At 40.4% G+C, this 22,464-nt stretch overlaps 1 protein-coding gene across 1 annotated transcript in view; it reads left to right on the forward strand.

The window, feature by feature from the left end:
* HMGCLL1 (3-hydroxy-3-methylglutaryl-CoA lyase like 1) overlaps nucleotides 1-22,245 on the forward strand; it is a 61,792-nt gene extending 39,547 nt beyond the window's left edge. The window contains exons 8-9 of the mRNA XM_087718951.1: nucleotides 15,435-15,560; nucleotides 20,572-22,245. Of these exons, the coding sequence (XP_087575077.1) occupies nucleotides 15,435-15,560; nucleotides 20,572-20,673 (228 nt within the window). The 3' untranslated portion in view covers nucleotides 20,674-22,245. The remainder of the gene's footprint in view (nucleotides 1-15,434; nucleotides 15,561-20,571) is intronic.
* The last annotated feature ends 219 nt before the right edge of the window (nucleotides 22,246-22,464 follow it).

The raw sequence follows: 22,464 nt of genomic DNA on the forward strand, positions 1-22,464 counted from the left end.
TCTATCTCTATCTCTATCTCTATCTCTATCTCTATCTCTATCTCTATCTCTATCTCTATCTCTATCTCTATCTCTATCTCTATATCTATATCTATCCATCCATCCATCCATCCATCCATCCATCCATCCATCCATCCATCCATCCATCTATATACCTAAACCTATACCTATCTATCTCTCTATCTCTCTATATATATGCCTATACCTCTATCTATCTATCTATCTATCTATCTATCTATCTATCTATCTATCTATCTATCTATCTATCATCTATCTATCTATCTATCTATCTATCTATCATCCATCCATCCATCCATCCATCCATCCATCCATCTATCTCTCATCTCTCATCTATCTATTTATCTATCTATCTATCTATCTATCTATCTATCTATCTATCTATCTATCTATCTATCTATCTATCATCTATCTATCTATCTATCTATCTATCTATCTATCTATCTATCAACTATCATCTATCATCTATCATCTATCATTTATCTATCATCTATCTATCTATCATCTATCATCTATTTATCTATCATCTATCTATCATCTATCTATCTATCTATCTATCTATCTATCTATCTATCTATCTATCTATCTATCTATCTATCTATCTATCTACCTACCTACCTACCTACCTACCTACCTACCTACCTACCTACCTACCTCTCTATCTCTATCTCTATCTCTATCTCTATCTCTATCTCTATCTCTATCTCTCTCAAATCTCTCTATCTCCCCCTCCCCCTCCTCTCTCTGAAATTTATGATCCATCGAGGAACCCTGAGAATCTGAAGCTTGATGTGGTATGATTAATGAATCAGTAGGCAAAGATTAGTTTATGTAGCTTATTTAAATTGTTTTTAAACCACTTCCTTACGCCAATAGTGGACAAGCGCAGTATCTCCAGAGGCTGCTGAACACAAGTCCCATGGGCTACAGCAAGAAGTGCTGGGAGTTGTAGCTGAGCAGTATCTGGAGGGTCATAAGTTTGGTGTGGATTGGACTGACAACCAGAGTAGGACGGCTGAGTAGGTTTCGTGGGCCTTGGCATTTGACCATAAATCTGGAGCTCAAAAGAGGGGTGGGGGGTGGGGTTTGGAATGGATGTAGGGAGTTAAACCAAGTGTTGACAAGAAGCTTAAGCTTAGCACAATACTTTGCAACTGCAGAAACCTGGCAGCACTTACAGATCATTCTTCATGTACAACCTTATTCCGAGGGCTCGCTTTGAGAATAAGAAGAGAAGCTGGCGCTGGTTCAAAACCTCAATAATTTTTCCCTACCGTTTTCGTGTTTTGGAATGAAACATTTCTCAAGCATCTGTCAAACATGCAGGGAGAGTTGCCATGTCAACTAGGTATAAGAACTATGTACCATTTAGAGGAGGGAATCCAGAAGCCTCGTCTTCATTGAAGGAAAAAGGATGATACTAGAGGTTGACTTTGGGCTCACCATTTTATACAGCTCTGATACTCAGAGTTTCCTTTGGTGAATTGATTTCTACTGGCAAGTCAAGTCCATTTCAGCTTCTCTAATTAAATATGTAACTCTGAATTTTTCAGCTCCTCGTCGTCAGCCAAAATCCATCTATCGTTGCCTGCTTTCCATTAGCAGAAGGAATTGTTGTTTGATTTCCCCATCTTGGGGGGTCTGGTTTTGAAAAACCATTTTGTACTTCATAAATAGTAAAGAAACTTGGAATTATGTAGTAACATTCATTGGAAGCTCTCAGCACTCTATTGGCCCAGTGAGTTTCTACTGAATTAATGGTTTGTTAAACCAAGTCTCAATTATGAAATGTCTTCTAAGATTCTTCCTCCCTTATGGTTGCATCTGGATCTCTGCATGCGTGGTTTGCAATCAAGTTTTTTCATTCAGATGTAATGATGTCTCTAGTGATGCTGCTCTTGCATTTCTTGTTGACTTTGTCTTGTTGACTTTGTGTCTTGTTGACTTTGTAAAATATATTATGTGTCTTGTTGACTTTGTAAAATATATTATTAATGTTCCAATTTCAAATAGAGATGGAATAGCAATAGCAATAGCAGTTAGACTTATATACCGCTTCATAGGGCTTTCAGCCCTCTCTAAGCGGTTTACAGAGTCAGCATATCGCCCCCACAGTCTGCGTCCTCATTTCACCCACCTCAGAAGGATGGAAGGCTGAGTCAACCTTGAGCCGGTGAGATTAGAACCGCTGAACTGCAGATAACAGTCAGCTGAAGTGGCCTGCAGTACTGCACCCTAACCACTGCGCCACCTCGGCTCTTCTTGGTGCCTTCATGGTGGAAGCACACTATATGTATGATAATAAGCTTCATCGTTTCTAGAGGAGAAAAACATCAACAAGGGATTGATCAAGGATCAGTGCTCAATGTCGTGGGAATCCCTAAATGAAATAGATGTAAGGGAGGTTTTTTTCTTTCTCTTCATTTTCAAGTGATTTCCTTATTTATTATATTTAGCAAGGCCTAGTTAGACTCTATCAGCAAAAGTTATAAGAGCACGCCCTGCTACGGAGAGCCTATTTCCTGTCTACTTCCTATTCCAAGAACGTTGTTCAAGTTCCTCTGAACCGAGCGTTTAGCCATGCCTAATGAGAATGGGATCAGGTATGTTACTCTTCCTCTAAATTCCTTGAGTAAGCCAGGGGATTTAGTTAAAGAGAAGATTTGGCACCAAATTCTGCTTGTAGATACTTAAAGGCAAGTAGCATTCTCTGTTTGGTGGTAAATGATCAGCAGTGTTGCCAATGCCATAGAGCAGTGTTTCTCAAGCTTGAGGTTTTTAAGAAGTGTGAACTTCAACTCCCAAAATTCCGCAGCCCCAAATTCTGGGAGTTGAAGTCCACACTTCTTCTTTTCGGGGGGGGGGGTGTTCAAAAGTTTTATTTCTTTTAAAACAAACGTTTCATCATTCCTCAATCAGTAAAACATCGGAGTACAATTTTTTGTGTGTCAAAATAGTTCTAGTTTACCACCAAATTCTTGTCTAGCCTAATGTATACCCCTCCCCCCCAACCCCCCTCCTCCTTCCCCCCCCCCCAACTTCCCAGAACCCATACCCGGTATGGATTTTTAACAAACACAGTCTAAAATCTATTGAGAAAAAAAAATTAATGACATCTCTACATTGATCTTAGCTTCTTCTTGCTGAGCTAACTTTAAACAATTTAAATCATTTCTGATCTTAAGCATAGGCTAACTGGAATTTCTTAGTCCCGTATTTATTTTGTATATAGTCAATCCATTTTTTCCAGTCTCGTTTATATCTCTCATTTGAGTGATCTTTAAGATATGCCGATATTTTAGCCATCTCGGCTAAGTTTGTAACTTTCAATGTCCATTCTTGAGTTGTAGGCAAGTCTTCCTTCTTCCAGTATTGCGCCACCAACAGTCTTGCTGCCGTTATTAGGTGCAGGATCAAGTTAGTCTCTACCGCTGTAAAATCCGTACATATACCTAGTAAGAATAACTGAGGAGTAAACTTTATCCTTCTTTTAAAGATATTTTGCATAATCCACCATATTTTTATCCAGAATGCCTTAACCTTTTGGCAGGTCCACCATATATGAAAATATATAGCATCGAGAGAACCACACCTCCAACATTTAGGCTGTACATTCGGATACATAGAAGCCAGCTTTTTAGGATCTAAATGCCATCTATAGAACATCTTATAAGTAAAGTGAAGTGAAGTCCACACTTCTTAAAACTCCTAAACTTGAGAAACACTGCCATAGAAAACTCTTCAAGCCAACCTCCCCTCTCCCCACAGAACTTACTTCTCCACTTAGTAAGGAGGGGAGGTATTGAGGTATTGAGAGGCAGGAAAACCTACCACCACCACCACCACCACTACTACTACTACTACTACTACTACTACTACTACTACTACTACTACTACTACTTCCTCCTCTTCTTCTTCTTCTTCCTCCTCTTCTCTTCTCCTTCTCCTCCTTCTTAGAAATTTATCAATGGGATAAATAGATAGGATGATCATTTATTAAGTTTGTATTAAGGATAAAATAGCCAGGGAAACTTGAGATCGAAAGGAGCTGAAGGAATGGCATTATTCTAGCTCACTTGCTCTTGTTGAAAGTAGACTATGTCTGAACACTGCAGTTGGGAGGAGATAATACAGAAATGTTATTTGGGGGCGAGTTTATATTCATAGAGGATATCGAAGGAGAGGATGGGAAAGGTCAGCTGTTGAACAGTCTTCAAGAAATCCTTGAATGGCCTTGAAGAAAGAGGTTGAACTCAATGGGGAAGACTTCGTTCAGTGGTAGGCCACTGAAGTAGGCTTATATTCTTAATGAATGAAATCTCCCAGACTTGTATTGCAGGTCTAAGTATTTTGCGCTTGTGATAAAGTCTGCGTTTCTCATCCTTTCCATTCCTTTACAAACCTCAAGAGGAAGAGATTCACATCTTCTCTGGGCTTAAGTAGCTTACGCTATTGAACCATTACTGCCATGATAAAGAAATGTTATTTTCTTGCAATCTAATTCAAGTTGCCTTTATGCAGTTGCTTTAGTGTGAGCTTCTCTGGTTATCATACTAAACAGCAATATCCACTTCTTTTAATGAAAAACTAATTTCATATTTTCAGAGATAAGTTTTAACAACTTTACTATTTCACTCTTTCCCATTTAAGGTGTGACTTGAAACCAAGAAAAAGGTAGCAATAGCAATAGCAATAGCAGTTAGACTTATATACCGCTTCATAGGGCTTTCAGCCCTCTCTAAGCGGTTAACAGAGTCAGCATATCGCCCCCACAGTCTGGCTCAGTGATGGGAATCAAATAATTTAACAACCGGTTCTCTGCCCTAATGACCAGTTGGGTAGGCATGGTTCGGTGGTCATGTGACTGGGTGGGTGTGGCCAACTCAACATCACTCACATCAATGGGTGCTTCGCATCAAGTGTTACAATGTAATAAGAGTTAACAGGAGGCAGTTTCTGTAAGCAGGGCAATAAAGATGAGGCTAGAAACAACACCAGAATGTTTCCTTCCTGCCTTCCTTACAGGATTAGCCCTGAAAAGTGGAAAAAACAAAAGGAGATTTCTTCCAACAACCGGTTCTCCGAACTGCTTAGAAAGTTACCAACCGGTTCTCCCGAATAGGTGCGAACTGGCTGAATCCCACCACTGGTATGGCTGGATCAAACCAAATTGTACGAACCTAAAACCCCTCATTTCGTGTCATGCCAGTACAAAAAAACAAATATCCAACTTTTTAAAAACATTATTTGGGGAGTCCACTAAATATGAAACAACATTTTTTTATGAACTATCTGTATTTTTAAATGGTAAAAAAGAGTATATCTTACGTTTCCCATTGAAATAATTGGGGTTTTGAAATGCACTCAAAAGCAGGAAAAACAGATGCTATTAGTTTGACAGGAAAAAAAAAACACCCAGGTTTTAACTTGTGGTTTCAGACACAATATTTGTGTACTGATGGAATAATAGCAAACTGCATCGCAAAAAAACACGGTACAAAAGCGAAAGGAAAATATCATTTAAAAGAGGGAACACAACAAAAGCCCATCTCACTCTCATGTGTCAATAATTTAGCGCAGCCCACACCCAGCCTAGAGTTCTCCAGATGTTCTGGGACTCTCCCCTTCCAGAACTCCCAGCAATATGGCTCGTAGCCATTTTGGCCTGGGATACTGTGACGGGTAATCCCAGCACATCTGGAAGCTGTCGGGTGAAGGGAGGCCGGTTTAATGCAGGGCAGAAGAATATGGAGTCGCCGCGAACGGCGGCCCATCCCACCTCAGGCGCACTAGCAAAAAATGATCTAAACTTAATCCAAAGACCAAATTCTGGTTTAGATGCATTTGGCAGGCTGAGGAGAAGGAGAAGAAAGGGGGGAAAAAAAAGTCAGCGAAAGGAAAGCAATTGGTGGAGCTCTAGAAAATATTTTTGAAATTGTCCATCCGAAGTCTTTGATAATTAGAGGCTACCCAGTAGAGATTGACAGAGGAAATTACCGTCAAACGTTTACACAATAAAATATGTGCCTAGGACCATATCCGACGCTGATATTACTGAAACCAGAGTCCGGAAATGTACGCTGGAAACAAAACTTGGTCCCTTTCTGGGGCCAACACAAACAGCAATTACAGCTCAGTGTGAGAGGCATCCTAAAAAATACTACTGCCTATCAGTAGTTCGACCAAGTCAGCACTTTGGGGTAATTGTAGGGGAAAGGGCTGAAAAACATTACACATCTCAGCAAGAAATGGCCCTTTTATACCTTTAAAGTCATCCTTGATAAAACAATCCCGGGGTCAGGAGAAGGCTACTGTGCCAATTTTGCTCTCGCCATGGGATCGGTGGACATCTGGTTGAGCTACGGAAGCTGGGAAACGGCTTTAATATTCTCCTGACAGTAAAACGAGACATGTGGAAAACATTCTAACCTGTTAATCTGTGGCGCTCCTGAAAAGAAAAAGAAAAAAAGAGGAGCGTGGGGACATTTGGCTTTATATTTTATAATGATAAATTGCGGGTCTCTTGAGTCCAGCTGCAAATAGATTAATGGCACCAAAAAGGAAAAAAAAAACGATCCTAAATAATAGGATCGGTCACTTGTGTTACTCTTCTGATGGGCTCAATGGCAGAAGTAATAGGGAACCTCTATCCTCAAAAGCTTTACAACTGATCTGTTTCACAAAGCTCCGTTAATACTGTTTGCAGAACAGTAGAGCTCCTTCACCAGCATGAAGTGATGGACACTGCAGCTCTTCTATCTGCTTACTGAACTGAGTGGGACCTACGTAGCTTTGGGCAGATGTGCAAAGCAGACCATAGTGCTGCAACTACAGGTATCCCTGAACTTATGACCCCACAAGTTGGGTCCAGAATTTCCATTGCTTAGTGTTCTGATCCCCCTCGTTCCACACCCAAGCACACTCCGAGCCAGAGATAAGTTACAGCATTTAATTAACAGACAAACAGGTCCTTGGCAGCAACCCAGCACAGACAAGCTTGGGCAACAATAAACACAGATAAGGCTTGGCAGCAATCCAGCCTGCCAAGCTCATATAAAGTTCTCCGACATTCGATTCTGTGTTGACTTCTGCAAAGAAGGCCGTGTGCACAAGTAGCTTTTTATAGTCTGGAGCGGAGCCTAATGACCACCAGCTGAGTGCAATCACCTCCTGTAATTGCGTAATTGTTCCTGACGCCTTATAGCTCTTTGATGGCGTGCATCCAGGAACAACTCACTACTGGTGTCCGGCTCACTCTCCCTTGTGTCCTCCCCACTGGTCCAAGGCTCAGGTGCCTCCTGGTGGCCAACCCGAAGCGGTTTACAGAGTCAGCATATTGCCCCCACAGTCTGGGTTCTCATTTCACCCACCTCGGAAGGATGGAAGGCTGAGTCAACCTTGAGCCGGTGAGATTTGAACCGCTGAAACTGCAGATAACAGTCAGCTGAAGTGGCCTGCAGTATTGCACCCTAACCACTGCGCCACCTCGGCTCTCAGTTCAGAAGTGGCAATAATACCTATTTGTCTTCTCTCACCTGGCCTACAGTCTGGGGATTTCCTGCTAATTCACCATCCAAAGACCAATCAGATTTGGCCCTGGTTAATTCCCCCCCCCCCCCTAGATCAGCTAATTGTTTTCATGGGTAGAAAATTGCTAAACCAATAACAGGCATCTCTCCTCCCAAACGTATGCCGAGTGTATTGTACATGCAGATCAATTTCACAGTTTGCGGAATGAATGATATTCTTAGCCTTATATTCTGCGCACTTATGTAAAGCTGGAAATTGAATAATTGAATATTGAATTGAATTGAACTAATTGAATATTTTGAAGCTAAACTATTGGTTATATTACCCCAAAACATCGTCCAAAACAGAGTGGCCAGTAGTCTTTGCCAGAATGTTTTTCTACGGTCAAGATTTCATTATTAGGAAAAAAAATAATACTGAAAACAGCAGAACATTTACTGCAGGGGTGGCCCAACCTTGGAAACTTTTAAGTCTTGTGGATGTCAACTGCCCTAATCAGCAAAAGGTTAGACAGCCTTGATTCAGTATATTCAGCAAATGTGTGAGTTTCAAAGACAACCTTTACCCAAATGGATGCAAGCCAGGATCTTCACAAAAAACCTAATAAACAAAGAATAAAAACTCTTTTAAAATTGTAATCTTGGAGTTCACAGTTTTGGGTTTTCAGCAGTAGAGATACCATATGTTGACTGCAGCAGTTAAAAGGGCCAGAGAGGACAGAGGTGCCAATAATTCTAGCTTGCCCCCAGCACTCCCTCTCCCTGGGCATTCATTGTTCAGGATTTTTTTTTCCTGAACACAGATATCATCATTTTACAGGAGAAAATATATTTGGGGCTTTAAGGAAAGAAAGTTCTGTACTGTTAAGAGCAGAGGTGGGTTCCTGCCAGTTCGCACCTATTCGGTAGAACCGGTTCGTCAAATCTACCGAACCGGTTAGAAGAGGTTCCACCAGTGGACCCGGAAAGCAGGCCACACCTACAGAAGAGGTTCCGAAATTTTTTGAAACCCACCACTGGTGGGTGTGTAATGTCCCGCAGTTATCTACGCATTAATAATGATCTAGTAATATTTCCTTATACATTTTAGGGACCTTTCCTTACATAATTGGTATTTTCTTTCATACTTTTGGATTTCTAATTTCTGCTTCCATTAGTTGGCAATTGCTAAAACCAATCCCACGTGAAAAGGTATTCAATTTATTGATTCCTGCACATTGTAATATTTATTCATTTACATATCTCTGTTTTTCCACTGTGGTGCAAACACAATTCCAGCAGCTGCTAACATGTGTAAAATTAAATATATATTATACTCCCTTTCAAATAGCCAACAAAATATTTCTGGTTTTAATTCCACATCTTGCTTTACGATTGCTTCTAACCACTAACTTCTGAATAGCTACTTGGACCGACCTAAGTACTAATTCATAATTTCATATCCGGTCACATGGGCGGCAAGCCACTCCCATCCGGTCACATGGGTGGCAAGCCACTCCCACAAAGGAGGCCACACCCACAGAGTAGGTTCCAACAATTTTTGTAACCCACCACTGGTTAAGAGCCTAGGGTGTAGCTGCCTATTGATCTGGATTGAGAATGCTGGGTCTTTAAAACCTGTTTGCATGATCCAGCTAAAGATTAATAAAGCAATGTCAGGAATATGAGAAAGTTACTTGGCCAATTTTGCTCTCACCGTGGGATCAGTAAGGTAGATTCCATTTGGTAATGGTCAGTGGTGAGTTACTCCTGGTTCGGCCCGGTTCGGCCAAACCGGTAGTAGCGGTGGTGGGAGGCCACAGCCACGCGCCCTGATGCTTCCACGCATGCGCAGAAGCATTGCGCGCACACGGGAGCGCACCTAAACCAGTAGTAAAAATATTTGCAACCCACCACTGGTAATGATGTATTTTTTAAAAGATTTATTTATTAAGCCTGTAATAAATTATCCTTGTATTGCTTCAGGATAGGTTTGTGCAGATAAATATATGCCATATACTGTAATTTGATATATTTTTACAAAAATGGGGAAAAACCACCTTTTATTGCATTTTAACTTTTAGTTTAAAAATAAGTAAAGCCAAAATCTTAAATGTAATCTTCCTGTTATCAGAATTTATCAAGCAAATAAAAGGGAAATAGCCCAGTTTAAAGCAACACCGCCACCAAGTGTTTAGCAAAAGAATACTTTTCACTTTAAAAAATAATTACTATAACTCTTAATTGCACGTACATCCTTCATACATTAAATTAACACTAAATTACAGAGAGGATGCAAATACAGTCCCCTAAAGTAATTTGTTGGGTGGCGTTTGATTCAGAATTTTAATCACATTTTCATCTCTGTGTTTAAGCTGTATCAGACCTTGTTTTTCTTCGTAAACTTTGCAAAAGTTGGTTTAATGCTCTTCGAACCATCAACACAACTATGTCCTCTGGCAGCTTGTCAGCATATTAATATGTATGCACAGAAATTCCATCCACTGGAATAAACTACCAATGCAAAAAAAAATGCGACTGTGCCTAGAGACAACAGGGGAACATCTTCAAAATAGTTGCACTGAACATTTTGGAGAATGTGGCCGCTTCAGTGCTTTAAGAAGAGATGCTCGTCCTGTCCGAGTGCACTTTGACAAACTTCCTGTCAAATCTTTTACACTAAACTTTTTAATATTAAAACTCTTGTTAAGTACACAATTTGTTTTTCATTGTATAAATAAAAACACAATTAATGGCAAGTATTTATTCTATCCACTACTGCTTTTATTGCAATGGGCTCAAAGTTCTTCCGAATCCCATCTGCCAGTCAGTGTCGACTGGCAACTACGTGGAGGAGAGCCTTCTCGGTAGTAGCTCCGACCCTTTGGAACGATCTCCCCGTGGAGATTCGTACCCTCACCACCGTCCAGACCTTCCGTACAGCCCTTAAAATCTGGCTATCCCGTCAGGCCTGGGGCTAAAGATTGTAACCCACCCCCACCCGAATGGTATGAATGTTGTGTTCTTTTTAATTATGTATTGTTCTTATGTGTCATTGTTTGTATCCCCTTCCCCATGAGTTGTAAGCCGCCCTGAGTCCCCCCAGGGAAAAGGGCGGCCTATAAATAAACTTTAAACTAAAAAACAAAAGTTGTTTATCTAAAGCCCCTGATTAGCCAAAATCCTGTGCGTTGGGCTAGCAGCAGTATACACCAGTTACTTCTGCAGATAAGCAATGCCTAACATCAGGATTGCTTATCTGTCTTTCCAGACTGAATGGGTAATTTATTTTAACCCTTGTTGGCATCCTTCTATTTACTTGTGGAATTTCTGTTTAGCAAAACAGGCCTGTGTGAGTAGAATTTTTGGAGACAGTACTCTTAGAATACTTTGAGAGATATGCTTATGGTTCAAAAGTAAAAGTATCGTTTATTAAGGAAATTTGCACTGGTATACATGGCTGCATTTCAGAGCTTTCTGTCCTTGTGATGGTAAAATCCAGAAGGGAGCATAAAATACTGCATTCTTCCTGCCAAAAATAGGTTGAAGGGAAGAACCTCAATCTACCAAGGGACTAAAAACCAGACAATAAATGGTCAATGGTGAAATCAGTGACAAAGGTCCATAAATGTGGACAAAGAACTTAAGCAGCCCTTGAAGAGCATTTGGAGACTCCAGCTTGTCCAGAATGCAGCCATGCGAGCGATCGTGGGTGCACCTCGGTTCACCCACGTAACACCTATCCTCCGCGAGCTGCACTGGCTGCCTATTGGTCTCCGGATGCGCTTCAAGGTGCTAGTCATCACTTATAAAGCCCTTCATGGTATTGGACCTGGGTACTTGAGAGACCGCCTGCTGCCAATTACCTCCAACAGACCGATTAGATTCCACAGATTAGGCCTCCTCCGAATTCCATCCGCCGGCCAGTGTTGACTGGCGACTACCCGGAGGAGAGCCTTCTCTGTGGCTGCTCCGACCCTCTGGAATGAACTCCCCGTGGAGATTCGAACCCTCACCACCCTCCAGGTCTTCCGCAAAGCCCTTAAAACCTGGCTGTTCAGACAGGCCTGGGGCTGAAGAACTATTGCCCCCGTCTCGAATTGGTATGACTGTTGTGTGTTTTAATTTATGCATTGTTATGTGTCGTTTTTTAATTTTTTGTCTGTATCCCCCTTCCCTGGTTTGAGTTGTGAGCCGCCCTGAGTCCCCTTCGGGGGAAAAGGGCAGCATATAAATATAATAAACTAACAAACAAATAAACAACAAACAAAGCTTCTGAAACTGCAGATCCAACAATTGTTTAGCTGATATGCACATCACTGAATGCAAAACAGCTGAAAGTATTACAAAATACAATATTATTCCGCAATCAAATTTCATGGTTAGCTTGGTATTAATCGATGGGTGCAGCTTATTCCGTGTAATGATCGATGTTTTAGGATATATATTTCAAACAGGCGCTCCTTGGGTCTCATGGGAAAACATAATTTTAAATGTGGGTTTTAAAGTAAAAGCAGATCATGTCACCTGGATTCTTCCAAGTGTTTATTTTGTGACAAATTGAAGTCACTTTTAACTGGGTTCTATAATATGTAATTTAATTTTGCGCATTTTAATAACTTTTCCTCTTGCTGCTATTAAATTGTTACTGTTTGCTTTTTTCAGTTTTACGTGTTTTTTCTTACAGCATTTTCATCGTGTGCTTCTGTTGATTACATTGTCTGATTTTATGATTATAATTTATATTAATCTACCTACATTTAATAAGAACACAGGATATTGTTTTAATGCTTCATCCTATGAACTTCTAAAGCTATTTTCCATGACCGCTTTGGCTTCAGAAAAATGCTTCTCACTGCATATAAGTCTGACAAATATATATATATATATATATATATATATATATATATATATATGTGTGTGTGTGTGTGTGTGTGTGTGTGTGTGTGTGTGTGTGTGTGTGTTTATTTGTGCTGATAAATAAATAAAGGGAGACTAGTATAGATCTATTTCAAGCTATTTAGCTCTCATCAGCTAGCCATACCCTTACTGGGATTCCAACCTGTGCTGTATTGCATCTTAGGCAAACGTCTTAGCCATCAAGCCACAGGTCTCCTCCTTATCAGTTGAAGCCAGGGAAGAAGGTATATATTAGCCGATTGACAGATGTTGGAAGCAGTTAGCTTCCTCCCATAATTGGGGCTTACCAGGGGTTGTGACACTAATATACATATACATATACATATACATATACATACATACATACATACATACATACATACATACATATATATATATATATATATATAGTGTTACAACCCCTGGTAAGCCCCAATTATGGGAGGAAGCTAACTGCTTCCATCATCTGTCAATTGGCTCGTCACAAGAGTCCATCACGACAGAAATCCAATATTTTTACTCTTGCCTTTGTTATATTTGTGTTTTATTTGTGCTGATAAATAAATAAAGGGAGACTAGTATAGATCTATTTCAAGCTATTTAGCTCTCATCAGCTATATATATATCAGCACAAATATCAGACACACACACACACATGTATGTATGTATGTATGTATGTTGTATTTGTGCTGATAAATAAATATATATATTTCAGTATTTTGGGGCTTGTGTAAAGTTTTTATTTTGCCTTTTGCATCAATCTGCTGCCTTGAGTTACATTAATGTAAGACTGCTCTACAAGATATAAAATGATTTTTAGCCTATCTGAGTTCTATAATGTATTATTATCCAAACCTAAACAGCATTCATAAAAATGTTGGCTGTGTTATATTTGAACTTGAGGAAGAAATTGTAATCTCAGACACATCCACTTTGGTATTTTAAGTTCCTAGTTGTAAGTAATCTTATGTCCAATTAGGACTATTTGGCAATAGTGATGAGTAGCCCCCAGTAAAAAAGTCTCCGGATGCTATGACTATATTTTCAAAAAGGCATAATTGGACTGTGTAGCGATTTAAACACAAGGAACAAGCCACCATTATGTTTGCCAAGAAATCCGTCTCCCTTAATTGTAGTAGAGGAGACATGCCAAAGGTTGCAACCAATTGGGGAGTGACCTGTTGCACAAACCCTTGAAAAATGCCTCTAGCAATAGCAATAGCAGTTGGACTTATATACCGCTTCCTAGGGCTTTCAGCCCTCTCTAAGCGGTTTACAGAGTCAGCATATTGCCCCCCAACAATCCAGGTCCTCATTTCACCCACCTCGGAAGGATGGAAGGCTGAGTCAACCCTGAGCTGGTGAGATTTGAACTGCAGAATTGCAGTCAGCTGAAGTAGCCTGCAGTGCTGCATTTAACCACTGCGCCACCTCGGCTTTGACGGAAGATCAAACCTACAACACCTCTCTTTTTTTCCCCTCTGTGACTTAAATTCAGACTACAGGTAGACCTCAACATACCATCAAAATTGAGCCCCAAATTTGTGTTGCTAAGTGAGGCAGTTAAGTTAATTTTGTCCCATTTTATGAACCCTTCTTGCCACGTTTTGTTAAGTGAAGCACTGCAGTTGTTAAGTTAATTACAAAGAGGATGCTCAGTGAATCCGACTTCCACCTTGTCCTTTGCTTGTCAGAAGGTTGCGAAAAGTGACCCCAGGACACTGCAAATATCATAAATAAGAGACAGTTGCTAAGCATCTGGATTTTGATCATGTGATCATGGGGATGCTGCGGTGGTTGTAAGTCTGAAAACCGGTCATTGGTCACTTTTTTTTCAGTGCCGTTGTAATTTAGTAATTTAGTAATTTAATAAATTTGTATGCCGCCCAATCCCGTAGGACTCTGGGCGGCTTACAGAAACAAGATAAAAACGTTAAAAGTTAAAAATAAAAAAGAGATACAATTTTAAAAACATCACACCATACAATCCGTCGAGGTGGGGCTGGACCTTGTTCAACAGCCCCAGGCCTGCTGGAACAGCCCAGTTTTAGTGGTTTTTCGGAAGGCCGAGAGAGTGGGAAGGGTCCGGATCTCTACGGGTAGATCGTTCCACAGGGCTGGAACAGCTACAGAGAAGGCCCTCCCATGAGGGGCCGCCAGCCGGCATTCTCCGGCCGACGGCACCCGGAGGAGGCCCAACCTGTGAGATCTTATTGGTCGTTGGGAGGTATGTTGCAGGAGGCGGTCTCTCAGATATCCAGGTCCTAAGCCATGTAGGGCTTTAAAAGTAACGACTAGCACCTTGAAGCGCGTTCGGAGACCAATAGGAAGCCAGTGCAGCTCGCGGAGGATGGGTGTAACATGGGTGTATCTAGGTACTAGTTCCCTTGTAACTTTGAACAGTCACTAAATGAACTCTTGTAAGTCGAGGGCTATCTGTACAGTTGTGAATCCTTAGATTTCTGGGAATATGAACCATGTCACCTTCTCCACTTGTGAGACTTTAAATCCCCCCCCCTTTTTTTCCCCAATAGAGGGTCTCAAACTATCGTCTCATCAGTCCATGCTGATGGGGGGGAATCAATTTGTAAAGAAACAGAATGTTTTATTTCGAAAGAGGTATTGAATGTGTTGAATGTGTGTCTATAACGGTGTTTCTCAACCTTGGCAGTTTGAAGATGTGTGGACTTCAACTCCCAGAATTCCCCAGCCAGCGTTGCTGGCTGGGGAATTCTGGGAGTTGAAGTCCACACATCTTCAAACTGCCAAGGTTGAGAAACACTGGTCTATAATAAGCCTCGCATGGTGAAGGTTCAAGTAAAATAGCAAAAAGGGTAAAATGTTTACTCTTAAAATGGCATCTGGATTATGGAAGGAAGGCATGCGCAGACATAAATTGCAGAACAATGCTCCCGACCCTTTTCTGTATGCAGAGTGCCCTGGTGAGCATTTTGAATTGAGGACTATCTCTCTGATGGAATATCTATGATTACCATTATTGTTTTCTAGATGGGAGTTCATGTTGTGGATTCTTCTGTTTCGGGCTTAGGAGGGTGCCCGTATGCGAAAGGCGCCACTGGAAATGTAGCCACAGAAGACGTGATATACATGCTTAATGGCATGGGAATCAATACAGTAAGCTAATTCTTATATATTTATGGGATTCCACATAATTGCTAAAAAAAAATTGGAAGGGGGTGTCATTGAAATAGCACGTATGTCATGCCTGTTATGTTGATTTCAAACAATATAATAGCAATAGCAATAGCAGTTGGACTTATATATCGCTTCATAGGGCTTTCAGCCCTCTCTAAGCAGTTTACAGAGGCAGCATATTGCCCCCAACAATCCGATAGATAGATAGATAGATAGATAGATAGATAGATAGATAGATAGATAGATAGATAGACAGACAGACAGACAGACAGAGATATAGAGATAGATAGATAGATAGATAGATAGATAGATAGATAGATAGATGGATGGATGGATGGATGGATGGATGGATGGATGGATGGATGGATGGATGGATGGATGGATGGATGGATGGATAGACAGACAGACAGACAGACAGACAGACAGACAGAGATATAGAGACAGATAGATAGATAGATAGATAGATAGATAGATAGATAGATAGATAGCAATAGCAGTTTGACTTATATATCGCTTCATAGGGCTTTCAGCCCTCTCTAAGCAGTTTACAGAGTCAGCATATTGCCCCCAACAATCCAATAGATAGATAGATAGATAGATAGATAGATAGATAGATAGATAGATGGATGGATGGATGGATGGATGGATGGATGGATGGATGGATGGATGGATGGATAGACAGACAGACAGACAGACAGACAGACAGACAGAGATATAGAGATAGATAGATAGATAGATAGATAGATAGATAGATAGATAGATAGATAGATAGATAGATAGATGATAGATATATAGCAATAGCAGTTTGACTTATATATCGCTTCATAGGGCTTTCAGCCCTCTCTAAGCGGTTTACAGAGTCAGCATATCGCCCCCAACATCAATCCGGGTCCTCATTTCACCCACCTCGGAAGGATGGAAGGCTGAGTCAACCCTGAGCCGGTAAGATTTGAACAGCCGAACTGCAGAACTGCAGTCAGCTGAAGTAGCCTGCAATGCTGCATTTAACCGCTGTGTCACCTCGGCTCTGCCAATATAATGTATTAGAGTCTTTTACGCTTTGTTCTAAAAGGCTATACAGATTTGATAAATGAATCAATCAAACAGTGCCCACCGATGCATTCTAGGCCACTAATCTGTCAGGGGAAATTGGCTTTTCCACAGAACTGATTTTTCTCTGTTACAAAAGGATTGCATAATTTTTCTCCTAATCTTACTTAATACATATGTGATCTTGAATAAACGTTTAACTAATTTTCCCAGGATAGGAATGCATCTCGGGCAATTATAAAAAAATATATTTTTAAAACAGTTTTTAATCCTCACTATTACTTGAATTCTAGACTTCGGGGTTTATTTTCTTATCAAATTATTGATAGGGCAAACCATTTACTAGAATTAAACATTGCCCTTTGTTTACATTATTTCCACTGACAGGTGCTTTCTTGGGCTACTGCTAAAGAACACAATGGATCTTTCCCCTCTTTTAAAAAGCAGTTGTTCTTTCAGATGAGCTGAGAACTTTGAAGTCACAGTTAATTCCTCTTTTAGAACAAGGTTCACAAAGATTAGATCAAATTGTCAGTTTGCTTTGGGAAAGCTCAGACCCACCATCTATACATGGCTGTGTATAATTTTGCAAAGGTCAGCGCAATGAACATCTGGCAAGTGAAGATTAGATTTAAGGTGCTGAAACATATTTTTTTTAGGATAATAATATGTACGAGTCAAAAGAATATTAGAATCCCAAAACAGCACTTCATTCATGATACACAATGTTGAGATGCTGGAAATGCGCAGAGGAAAGCAGCAAAGATGCTAAAAGATCTGGACGCTGAATTGTATGACAAATGGTTGAGGGAACTAGGTGTATCTAGCCTATGGAAGAGGACATAATAGCTATCTTCCAGCGTGACCCGTCAAAACCGCGCTCGACTAAGCCGCGCCCGATTAAACCGCGTCGCTGACGTCATCAACAGGGTGACAACAGCCAGCGCGGAGAAAGAAGGGTGCTTTAAATAGCGCTTTGAAAGCAAGCCAATTCAACTTAAGGTAAGGGTTAGGTTTAGGGTTAGGTTTAGGGTTAGGTTTAGGGTTAGGTTAAGGGTTAGGGTTAGGGTTAGGGTTAGGTTAAGGGATAGGGTTAGGGTTAGGGTTAGGTTAAGGGTTAGGGTTAGGGTTAGGGTTAGGGTTAGGTTAAGGGTTAGGATTAGGTTTAGGTTTAGGATTAGGGTTAGGTTAAAGGTTAGGTTTAGGGTTAGGTTTAGGATTAGGATTAGGTTTAGGTTTAGGGGGGTTAGGTTTAGGTTTAGAGGTTAATTTTAGGTTTAGGGTTTACAGCGTGCTTCTGTCTCCGCGCTGTTGTCGCCCTGTTGATGACGTCAGCTACGTGGTTTAGTCGGACGCGGTTTAGTCGGACGCGGTTTAGTCTAGCACGGTTTTGTGGTGGAACCATCTTCCAGTACTTGAGGCGCTATCACAATGAATAGGAGATTGACTTATTCCCAATGACTTTAAATTAGATTATTCATCCTTTAATTTCATAGAACAATGGATTTTGATTTGATAGGTAATTAACTTTTCAGAGCGGCTTATAAAAAGTAACAGCAAAGCGCACGCGCCTTCATTCACACATCAAAAGCAAAACTTTGAAATGCTACAATTTAAAAGTATAAAAGCAATTAGTCAAATTGGAAAAAAAAAATGGACCATAAGCAAAGACTAACCTACAATGGAAAATAAAAGAAGCCGTATCTGGCACCAATGACAAGGTTAATGTCAGCTGAATGCATATTGACAGTTTCATATTTAGGGTGCCACCACCACGTGGCCCTGTTGCATTTTATATCAAGCACCAGTTGTCATGGTATACCCGAGGCCCTGAAGGACTAGGACCTTCAGATGTTCTGGTTGCAAGCAAAGAGCCAAGATCAGAGCCAAATTTTTGAATTATACTGAGGCCCAAACAGTGTTAACATTACTGTTTCTAGGGTATAAGTGTAATATGATTATATTTCTCTTCTCCTACTTATCAGACCGGAGAGACAGTTTGGTGTAGTGGTCAATGCACCAGGCTAGAAATTGGGAGTTCTAGTCCAGGGACGTGCAGTCAGGGGAGACAGGGGAGGCAGAGCCTCACCACTGTCATCATGAAAAGAAAAAGAAAATGTAAAAGGAAAAAGGCAAGAGCTGCTGAGGTCAGGCTGAGCTAGTTGCTGCCAGAGTCACAGTGGATGACTCTGCTTAACTGTTTAAAAAAGCCTCTAAAAAGCGCCCTCTACAGGAGGAAGCAGGAGAATGACGTGCCTCATCTAGTCTGACTTTATGATCACTCGAGCAGAGCTAAGCAAGGGTTAAAAGCTGAAAGATTCCTGATGTAGATGAGGCACGTCGTTCTCCTGCCTCCTCCTGTAGAGGGCGTTTTTTAAGAGGCTTTTTTAAACAGTTAAGCAGAATCATCCACACGGTGACTCTGTCAGCAACTAGCTCAGCCTGACCTCAGCTCTTGCCTTTTTCCTTTTACATTTTTTTTTCTTTTCATGATGGCAGGCAAGAGCGGAGTTGAAATCCTCTCTGAAATAGCTGGAAAAGGTACGTGTGGATCAGAGGGAGGGCAAAGAATTCAAACTTCATCCTCCTAGTGCAACTTTGTGTGTGTGTGTGTGTGTGTGTGTGTGTGTTTGAGAGGGGGGGAGGGAGCATATTGAGACAGTTCTTTAGTTTATGCACTATGTAACACTCTAATACTATGCCTTTGGGTCTTCTGAAATTTTAATTATCCAATCATAAGCAAAAAACAAACAAACACGTTTTCAGTAGAATGAATTTCCACTTCTACTTACACCTGCCAGCCAAAATGCTGCTAGTGGTATTGCTAACATGGGCTGAGGAGGAAAACCTAAATTTTCTGAATCCTGGTGCAACTGTGTGTGTGTGTTTGAGAGAGGGGGGAGAGAGGGGGGAAGGAGGGGAAGGGAGAAGAAAAAGAAAGAAGGAAACTTATTTAGCAAAGGAGAAAAACAAATGCTGTCGCTTTAAATCGGAACTGAGCATGTCTGGCTGTGGAATTCTGGGAGTTGAAGTCCACAAGTCTAAAAAAATTGGTGCCTCACCAGCCATAAACCTCACTGCATGTCACTGTTCTAGTCCCACCCTTGAACAAAAGCCAGCTGGGAAACTTCGGACCAGTCACTCTCTTTCACCTGTAGGAAAAAGACAAGGGCAAACTACTTCCAAAATCTTGTCACAAAAACTGCAGGGAATAATCCAGACAGTTGCCATGAGTCAACATTAGCTCGAAGGCACAAAAGTAATAATAATTTTAAAAGATGATCACTGTGAAGTTTGGATGATTCATCAGGTCCCTTCAGATAACGTAACTGCAAGTTTTGAACCAACTTCAGAGGTCCGTATAAAATTCTCTGAAGTATTGTAGTCCAAAGGTATGTGATGTAGTTCTTAAAAAGCATTGGGGACATAATGTATTAAAATGCTTCCAGACACTAAAGTATAGAAGGTAATTCAGATAAGTAGAGTCAGAGAAAGTTTCAGAATATGGATGAATATGGAAATCCACTTTGAACTGTGCATTCGTTCCACCTGCCGTAGATGATTAATATTATTACTAATTATTAAGTAGGAGGGGTTTTCAAATTCCAAATGCTAAGAAACAAATGTCATGTGTATGTATGTTAGAGGTTTTTCATTTTAATCACAGTTTTCAGTTTTTAATCACAAGATTCTCTTTGCGGCACTTAACCTTGTATGAGCTTATTTTACTCAAATTTGTAATAATTTTTATTGTAAACTGCCCAGAGTCACTTAGGTGAGATTGGCAGTATAAAAATGTGATAAATAAAAATGATTGATGAAGAATTTAGGATCATTACAAAGCACGCTCATATTTTCCTCTCCTGCTGAACATCTTAAGTGGTTATACATGCATATTAAAAAAATATATTTCTTTCTCCTCTCTCTTCCGCAATTTTAGGGTGTGGATCTTTACAAAGTTATGGAAGCCGGCAACTTCATCTGCAGAGCTTTGAATAAGACAACCAGTTCTAAAGTTGCTCAAGCTTCGTTCAGTGATTGAGCTGAAAAATAAATGGTGGCATTCTTACAAAAAGTTAAATATTTATCTGTCGGTGGGCTTTTCCTGTTTATAGTTGCAAAACACAAGCATATTGCAAAAAAAAATTAAAAAACAGTATCATCTGAAAGGGAACAGTAGCACTACAGTTGATAGGAGGCCAATGGCAGTAATGAATTAAAAGCCCAAAGTAGAAAGCCTTCATTTGAATTGCTAAATGAATTTTTTTTTCCCTTTGGGAGTCCTTGGGTGATGCCTATTGCAACTAGCAATAGCAGTTAGACTTATCTACCGCTTCATAGGGCTTTCAGCCCTCTCTAAGCGGTTTTACAGAGTCAGCATATCGCCCCCAACAACAATCCGGGTCCTCATTTTACCCACCTCGGAAGGATGGAAGGCTGAGTCAACCCTGAGCCGGTGAGATTTGAACAGCCGAACTGCAGAACTGCAGTCAGCTGAAATAGCCTGCAGTGCTGCATTTAACCACTGTGCCACCTCGGCTCTCAATTTACGATGGCCTCTCTTTATCAGATCAGTCAACTTCTGATGTGATGCTTTTAGAATATAAATGTTCCCCTACCGTGGTACTCTGTGCCAACAAGAGTACATACTTATTTGTTTACAAATGAAGTAGGCTTGCTACATGGATTAAAAAATAAGTTTGAGACAAACTGAATTAAGCAAGCATACTGTTAAGTAATGTAGTGCTACTGAATTTGAGTTGATCTTACCTCGCTATGAGTTCTGCATATCAATACCGAAGGAACAAACAATCAAGAAATATGCCACAATTTAGCACTTGGTAGAGCAGCTGTAAATGCCTTGAAAAAAATGTTCATATGCTGTGATGTTTCTGTACTACCAAGATCAGAGTTGTGCAGCCAATGGTTTTCTGTACAGAACGTTGTACTTTGAAGAAGCAGGATAGAAAAAGCATTGATGCTTTTGATGTTAGAGATGAATAATCGAACAAATCTTGAGTTCTCATTCCAGGCATAAACGACCAGGCTCAAATTATCCTACTTCAAACACATCATGTTTGAAGCTAGCTCTCTAGAGAAGACTCTGATGCTAGGAATGGTGGAAGGGAAGAGAAGAGGATCACTAGCAGAAAGATGGTTGGATTCCGCTCCGGTGGTGATGGAGGCACCTCTAAAAGACCACGTTAAGGGCAGATCTTCATGGAGAAAATCGCTAACAATCCACACTGATTTTATGGTGCATAATAAATCAATATGCAGCTTGGATTCCAAACTATGCATAAGCAATATATGATGGCCCAAATGTGTTGAAGATTATCAGCCTTGGCTAATGGTAATAAGAAGTGATAGGACGTAGCCATCCCTGTCCAATTCAGGAAAATATATGTCATAATGTATTGGTGACTCTTGTAAAATGCCTTAGGCCTTTATTCAATTTCCTTCCGTTTTTATTTTTATATATTTGCTCAAAATGTACTGTATATGTGTACGCTTCTGGAGATATTGGTTCATGTACTAGATGATATATTTATAAAACTCTGAACAAGTATATGCAAAATATAAAATCAATTAAAGGAATATTTCTCTATTCAGAGCTCTTTTAACTCCTGTTATGGGATCAACAGCAACTCGCAAGTCTGTAACAAACCCTCACACTATACTAAAATGCCACGATAAGGGGCATAATACGGTCAGTCTCCTATTTTGAAAATGTGCATTAGAATTAGATTGAGCACAGATTTCAAAATAACGCAATTGCACTTGTATACTGTTGCTCTTTAATTCCAGTGTAAAAATAGGACAAGCTGAACAT

The sequence above is a fragment of the Thamnophis sirtalis genome, unplaced genomic scaffold (genome assembly GCF_051295495.1).
Source record: "Thamnophis sirtalis isolate CommonGarterSnake01/CBP01778 unplaced genomic scaffold, rThaSir2_p1.2 scaffold_6, whole genome shotgun sequence".
In the NCBI taxonomy this organism is placed as follows: domain Eukaryota; kingdom Metazoa; phylum Chordata; class Lepidosauria; order Squamata; family Natricidae; genus Thamnophis; species Thamnophis sirtalis.